The following is a 7,719-nucleotide window of genomic DNA, read 5'->3' as shown; positions in this document are numbered from 1 at the left end:
GCTTTTGAGACCCCCAGAAAAACAGCTGATTTTGTAATCCTCCGTCTGCCGATTGTCATTCAGGTGAGTCGCTGTCTATGTGATACATGGACAGCTTGAGTCAGCAAGTGCTGCACTGCAAAAACCTCGTTCCGTGATATCTCACCCACAAATAACCGAGCTATAGCGGGGGAAGATAAAAAAAAATGACACTGACACATTATCAAGAAAACGGTTTTAATTTTACATCCAAAAAAATACAAAAAACAATATACTTTCTAAAGATTATGAATATAGTAGATTTATTACAAATCGTAAAGAAAATAATAATAATGTAAACTAAATAGAACACAATGTGCTCTTTGCTCAAGTTCTGAGGCCCAACATTCGTGATTGCAGCATATCCGAGGGCAGACTGAAAATATGGTTGGAAGTGTACTGTAATATATATAGGCCATTAGTTTAATATAACGGGACAGTAGCATTCATACAGGAAAAGGGGAGTCTTGCATAATGTGTAATGTGGGAGTTACGTTTCTCAATAATTAGTAGTGGAATTGTTTTACTAGCGTTTTATTTTTCGTTTAGGTACACGGCAGTGCTGGTCAGTCACAGCAATGTAATTCCAGTGGTTGCCTATCCTTCACCAATGGGGCATCAGCTACAGACAGCATCTGGCAGCTGTGGGGATGCAGAATTAGGGTAGGTTAACACCTCCAGAACAGACTACTGGAGTTACTGAACCTGGCATAGCTGAATATTGCCGCACACCACCGCATTCTCATTGACTATAATGGGATCTGATGGGGAACGGGCAGATTTCCGGCATAAATGCTGGCTTTCAACCGGACAAACATAGTTGCATGCAGCAGTAACTCTTTGGCCGAAAGACAGCATTTGTGCCGGAAACCATTATGGTCAATGGGGATCCAGTGGTACCTGGCAGGATCCGGCTGTGAGAACAGACTCTAGGAGTTATGTGCTGGAGATGTGGATGTAGCCTTACCGAAATAGAGCTGTGTGGAAATTACAGTTTAATTTTACAGATTTTTGTCATAAATGAGATGAAAATATTAAAGTTACCAATATGGTCTGTTCACAGATTTCATCCCCAAGAGTGTGTAAGCAGACCAGATTGGGAATTTTCCCTGTTTTCTTATATATTGATCAATTCTAGCAATTTACTAAAAAAAAACTAAATCAAACACTTTAAAGGGGTTTTAGAGTGGTTATAATATTGATGACCTTCCTATCTTCAGGATACGTCATAAATATCTGATCGGTGGGATTTCGACACCCAGAACCAACACTGATCAGCTGGTTGAAGAGGCTGCGGTGGGCACTTTGGCCTCCTCAGAGCATACCAAGCACAGCGCCGTTTGGTACTGCAGCCTGGGCCCACGTTGTGCCAAGGCCATGTGACCGTTGTACTTGACATCACTGGCAGAGGACAGGTCATCAACATTATACTCCTGGAAAACCCCCTTTATTAGAAGGCGGCCATAAAATCTATTTCCTAAAGCCTATCCCCAGCATACTTGTCTATACATTTGCATCAGTACACAAGACAAAATCTAGCGCTTGGTTTGCAGATTTGAACAGAATCAAGAGGTATATCGCGGCGCATTATTACAAAATATAATCTTTGTGACACAAAATTGCACAATTAACACAAAGGTCCATTAAAAAAGTATCAGACTGCGGTCTTGTGTGCTGGTAACTTAGAGTAATACAGGAAAATCTACGTAAAAAAGAAAAGTCTATAATAAAAAAAATAGTTTTAAATCAGTCTCCAGGCTAAAAACTTTATGACAGGTTTTAACCAACAGGTCTGGAGGATAGTAATGATGTAAATGGAGGCGAGTTAGTCAGAATAGTACATGACACTTCGAGAGTCCCTGCTGGTCAATCTTAATCCCAAGTCTGAGCGATGAAGTCAGGTGGACTTCCTCACACAAAAGCAGCATCATCTCTGATCAGCTCCCCCTCTTCCTATATCTCATACCATTTACCAATGTTAAAAATAAAAATTAAAAAACACAACAGGCTACAACATGGCCCAGGAGATGTGGGCATGGCGTGTACAACAGTGACTATTTTCCTGATGACCGCAGATCATTTCTGGAGAGCGGGCACCATTTATAAGGTAGGTTCATGACAACATTCCCCAGTTTGCATAGACTGAAATCTCTGATACACCGTAACGGTTATGTATAATCCCTAATAGCAGCTTCAGAAATCATTTGGCACATTTTACCACACTGAAGGACAACCAATTCATGGACAAAATCCTGAGGGATTTTATTTCAAGACACTTCTGTGGGCCAAAGACGACAAGTGGCTGCAGTAGTGCTCCGGCAGCTGGAAGGGAAAAGATAAGCAATACGTGAAAATGTGGCTGCTGATCGTTCACATACACTGTGCATATTTGTTAATCATCCACACAAAAAAATATTTTTAGTCAAGTCAGTTTTCATTGAAAGTTTCAAAGAGAATACATAAACGGCAAGAAAGAATGCAGGCACACCGAATTACATCTCTGTAGGGACAGATACGAAGAAACAGCAGCGTCAATGTGGAACATATAATAAATCTCAGCATCTTGTACTTTTTTTGTGCGAGTAAATAACCTTATAATGGAAGGGAAAAAACAAGGGTTTGGGGGGGGGGGGGGCTAGGAGGAGGAGGAGTGCCACCAGGGAAGTAGCAGGTGTATATGATGAAGTGCCTCAGCGGAAAAGTGTGACCGCCATCTATGGGGCTATTCACGTGTTTTTGGTTTTTTTGTTGTTTTTTTTTTTTTAACAGGCAGTGAATAGCGGCCGTCTAAAAATAGGACATGTCCTATTTTTGGGCCTTTTCACTGTAATCAATGGGATAATTTTTAACGTCTGTTAGACAGGAATGCCCCTGTCTAACAGAATTAAACAAGTTAACATGCCTTTCAAGGGTTAACATTTTTTTTAAATGATCCACTAGCATGTATCACATGTGACGTCACTAGGAGAGTCAGGTCCATCCAGTTCCCTCCAGTGCATTCAAGTTGAGGCTATGCGAGGGCCCTTATTTATACTGGGGGGCCTTTTTATACTAAGGGAACGCTACCGGGGGTATTATATACAGGGGGCACTATTGGGAGGTATTTTATATACAGAGTGGCACTATTTTTTGTTTTGTTTTGTGGGGAGCTTATTTATACTGGGGCATTATAGACACTGGGGGCACTACAGAAGGGCCCATTATAGATACTGGGGGCACTGCAGGGGTTGGGATCTGGTAATTAAAGGCTTTAGACACAGTGATCAAGTGATATCACGGCATCTAAATGCGCAAAAATGCTTCCTAGCGACACCCCCTGCGACCAATGTGGCTACCGATAGTTGTTCTGAATGTTATCAGCCTCGCTGATGAGGCTGATAGTATTCATGCTGCAATTCTTACTTCGGCCACCAGATGGCAGGCCAACATAAGAAATGAGCAATTCACAATAATAAAGTCATAAAAAAAAATCCTGATTGTACAAATTGCAGTTGCGAGCAGGAAAACAGAGAAGACCGTGAGCGTACGAGCACTGCATTCTCTTAGAACAGCTGATTGGTGGGGGTGCTGGGAGTCAGCCCCCTGCCAATCTCATATTGATGACCTATTCTAAGGAAAGGTCATTGATAGAAAAAAAAAAAAAAAAGGGGACAACCCCTTTAATCTTATCAAACCGTTATAAAACTGATGGTGGATCATGTTGTAGCCATTTTTTATATATTTTTTTAGTTATTTAGACTGTATTTAGATTATTTTTAGTTATTATTTAAATTAAATCATTAAAGAGGTTCTCCGAGATTTTTTATATTGATGATCTATCCTCAAGATAGATCATCAATATGAGATTGGCGGGGATCAAACAAGAAGCAGTACACGTTTATTACCTGCGGTGATCATCACACGTACCTGTGCTCCCAGCCTGGAGAGATATCTAACCCTTACTGCAAACGCACTCAGCGGACGGATCCTACTTTCTGAATTTTGTCTTCGTAGTCGTGCTTTTTCAGCCCTATAAATCATATGATAACATATAGTAAATTGATGAAGCAATGATTTATGCAGTGAAATCCCAAGCAGGCTAGCCACACACTAACGCATCATTCTGCTTTCAACTACAATGTATAGTTTAAATCCACAAAATAAGTTGAGTAAATTTGTGAATACTTAGTTTTAACCCTAATTAAGTAATTTTATAGAAAAAAGTCATTGGCATAATTCAGGAGAAAGTGAGGGCCACAAGTCAACAAGGACATTAACAGAATAATTTGTACAGAAAAATATATAAAAAATATGTTAGAAAATTTAGTGTGAACAGAGCCGCATCCAATGCCCTCCTACTTGTCAGCTTTTGTAACAGCTCCCAGAATAAGTTCTTCCACGTGCCACTGCCAATCTACTGAGTTTCAAAGGGAGCCGTCATGTTAATATGTAGTTTTGTGGGAAGAAAGTTCAAAATGTATTTAAATTCCTGCTCATTCAGAGGTTAGGAGTCCAGTGGGCGGTCTTATCAGTGATTGACAGCTGTGTGTACGCACACCCATAAAGGGAATGTGGTCAATCACTAATGAGACTGCCGACTGGACTACTAAGTTCTGAAAGATTTAAATTCATAAATTAAAAGTTAAGCCTCAAGCATACAACTGTGTTAGTTTTGCCATCCGCAAATTGTGGATCCACAAAATACAGAAGCGGTCTTTGTAGTATAGGACATGTTCTGTCTTTTTGCAGAATGGACATAAACGGATGCAGAAAGCACAAGTGCTTCATCCATGTACTTTCCGCATCCACTTGTCCGTTCCGCGAAAAGATAGAACATGTCCTATACTTGTCCCAAAAATATGGACTATAGACCCATTAAAGTCAACAAGTCCGCAAAAAAAAAAATGCGGACGGCACACAGACCACTTCAGTATTTGCGGACTGCAAAAATACATACGATCGTGTGCATGAGGCTTTACACTGCATCTCTTCCCAAGAAATGATGTAGAAATCTGCTGAGCTCCTTCGGCTCTAGAGCATACTGTCCGTAGATCAGACACCAGGTGTAAAGTGACTGGTTCCAGTTAACACTGCATTAAAGGGGTTATCCAAAGCTGTAACCCCCCCCCCTACAATGTCCATTCCCTTCATACAGACAATACTTACCTGGTCCCCGACGCCTATGTCCACACAGATCCCCTCCATGGCGGTCGCTGCACATGTGACATCGTCCGTGAGCTATTGACTACAGCCCCCGTCGCCGGATGCTGTGATCTGCGCGGGGAGAAGCAGCAATGGTGGGAGGACACAGGTGTCAGGGACCAGGTAAGTATTGTCTGTATGAGGGGCCTAGGCATGGTGTTCGTGTTTTTAATTCATTGTTCCTCATCTCATTATGTACTTCATATCTAATGCCCCCTAAAGCCCCTATAAAAGGACACGCATATGATGTCTACATATAATGGTTTAACATTTCTAATAGAAATAACAGCACAGACAACAGTCTTTTATAAGAGGTTTATTTTAACAGTATTTTAGTAAAATAATTTTTTAAGAAAGTGCATTTTCATTATGAAAAATAAAGACTTATTAGTGAAACAAATTTCAAACCTGAAGATACAAATATAAAAACATGTAAATAATCAAATTCTACCAATCATCTGTAAGTAGGCCTTTCGGAATAGAGATATTCCCTGAGTAACACAAGTGAGGACCTCGGAGTTTACACCGATCAAGCCGTCTGCACTTTGGGGAAGGGGCCATCTATGAAGCAGAAAACCCTACTGCTCGAGTACCAGCTAATGAAGTGGTAGATAAGCATTAAAGATACCCCTGCTTTAAAGGTGCAGTAAAGAATACAGTGGGAAACCGCTTACATGGCGATGCTCGCAACAACAAAAATTAAGTAGCAATTCCACAAAACATATTTATTGCATTGCTCCCAGTACTAACAGAAGTGACGAGCTGTAGACAGGCTCTTACAGCAGTTTATAGTATGCCAAGCTTTATACACCAGCATGCGGTACAACAGAAATGTAAAGTTTACTTGCAGTAGATTCATGCTGCTCTAAAAAGCTTTTGTGCTTTTAGACCTCATGCACACAACCGCATACTTGGTCTGCGTCCAATCCGTGTTTTTTTTTTACAGATCACACATGGACCCATTCATTTATATGGGTCCTATGTGGCCGGGCCACTAATTATGGGAGCCTATTCCATTCTTGTCTGTTTAATGGATTGTGTGCAGGACGGGGGGGGGGGGAGGGTGGTGTTGGAGGTGAGCTGCCCAGTGTAAACTTCCCCCTGCACGGAGCTCCTTTTGAAACTATGGGGAAGATTTATCAATAAATCTGCGCAAAAACGGCAACGCTAAATGCACCAAATTTACATGTAAAGAAAATTGGGCCAAATTTATCACATGCCTACGTTAATATCCACTCCAAAATTGAAATCTACTGAAAAAAAGTGGGCATGGCTAATAAGGTGGCGTAAGGCTAGTTTCACACTGGCGTTTATCTTTTCCGGCAGGGGAACAGCTTGCTGGTTCCGTACTACAGAGTACACAGGTGTGCTGCTGGAAGTCCGCCCCCATTACCGATAATGTGGAGTGGCGTAGATCCGGCCGCAGCATGGCAAATATGCCGAGAGGCGGCCGGACACAGACCTCAGGACTGTCACATTTGTAAATGTGTTATCAGAGAAAAGGCGCAACTATAGATGTTGTAAGCATACCCCAGATGAGCGTAAACTCAGGAAAAGTCACATGCTATGGGCGAAATTGCTACTTTTTGTTAAAAGTCTCAAGATTCCTGATGAAAAGGCCATATTCATTACTTCCTGCCCTTTCCCATAAACTGGAGTAAAAATGTTGCAATGTCCATCAAAATTATGCAAATCTGCACGATGTCTCATTATGCTCTGTATGACATTTTATAAACTTAGTCTCCACTTTTACCCCCGCTATAAAAGTTAGTTATGGTGAAAATAGCGCCAAAATTGATAAATCCCTTCCCTATGAAATACTGCAGTTTGTACTATGGGAGTCACTCAGTATTTCCTGTGGTTAGAGCAGCGTGAATCTTCCCACAGGTTCCCTCTAAAATAAGCGCACGTCACTTTTCCTGCTGCCAACATCTATTCAGGACCGCACATCAACTATATACCGTATTCTACGTACCTCAAACCTTTAAGCAGTGTGCAACATTAGGCAAGTGTGGTGCAATTCCTTTCAGAAATTAGACTTTTTTTAAGCATTAAATAAAAAATAAGCATAAAAAATAAATAAAATAAAAAAAAAGAGATAACTAAGGACAAGAATGGCAATAAGCTACAGAGGAATATAGGGAAATAAATTATGTAACAAAAGAAACAATTTTTCGGATGGCCAAAAGGTAACAAGATGACTGCAGGCTCCACTGCAGCAATGGTCAGACACACTGAACTGTCCCAAGATTCCTAGATATCTGTCTTATCTGATATGATACTGGTATAGTTAGAAGCTTGTCATATTTGAAATAGCTATTTACATGCAGGACATAAAACAAGTAAGAAGGGAGCGGGGAGAGCAGCGGTGGGTGGAGGATCTGGGATTCCCCACACAAGTGAATGGGAGCGCACCGCACTTGCGCGGCCACCGCTCCTATTCATTTCTATGGGGCCTACGGAAATAGCCAAGGCAGCGCTCTGCTATTTTTGGCAGCCATATAGAAATGAATGGAGGGT

General features: G+C 41.2%; 1 protein-coding gene across 1 annotated transcript in view; it reads right to left on the bottom strand.

The window, feature by feature from the left end:
* Nucleotides 1-208: 208 nt before the first annotated feature.
* Nucleotides 209-7,719, bottom strand: part of MFSD1 (major facilitator superfamily domain containing 1) — a 51,718-nt gene continuing 44,207 nt past the window's right edge. Inside the window, exons 16-17 of the mRNA XM_044290854.1 lie at nucleotides 3,925-4,027; nucleotides 209-2,340 (exon numbers count right to left, since the gene is read on the bottom strand). Of these exons, the coding sequence (XP_044146789.1) occupies nucleotides 2,281-2,340; nucleotides 3,925-4,027 (163 nt within the window). The 3' untranslated portion in view covers nucleotides 209-2,280. The remainder of the gene's footprint in view (nucleotides 2,341-3,924; nucleotides 4,028-7,719) is intronic.

The sequence above is a fragment of the Bufo gargarizans genome, chromosome 4, assembly GCF_014858855.1.
Source record: "Bufo gargarizans isolate SCDJY-AF-19 chromosome 4, ASM1485885v1, whole genome shotgun sequence".
In the NCBI taxonomy this organism is placed as follows: Eukaryota; Metazoa; Chordata; class Amphibia; order Anura; family Bufonidae; genus Bufo; species Bufo gargarizans.
This window is presented reverse-complemented; position numbering and strand designations above follow the sequence as displayed.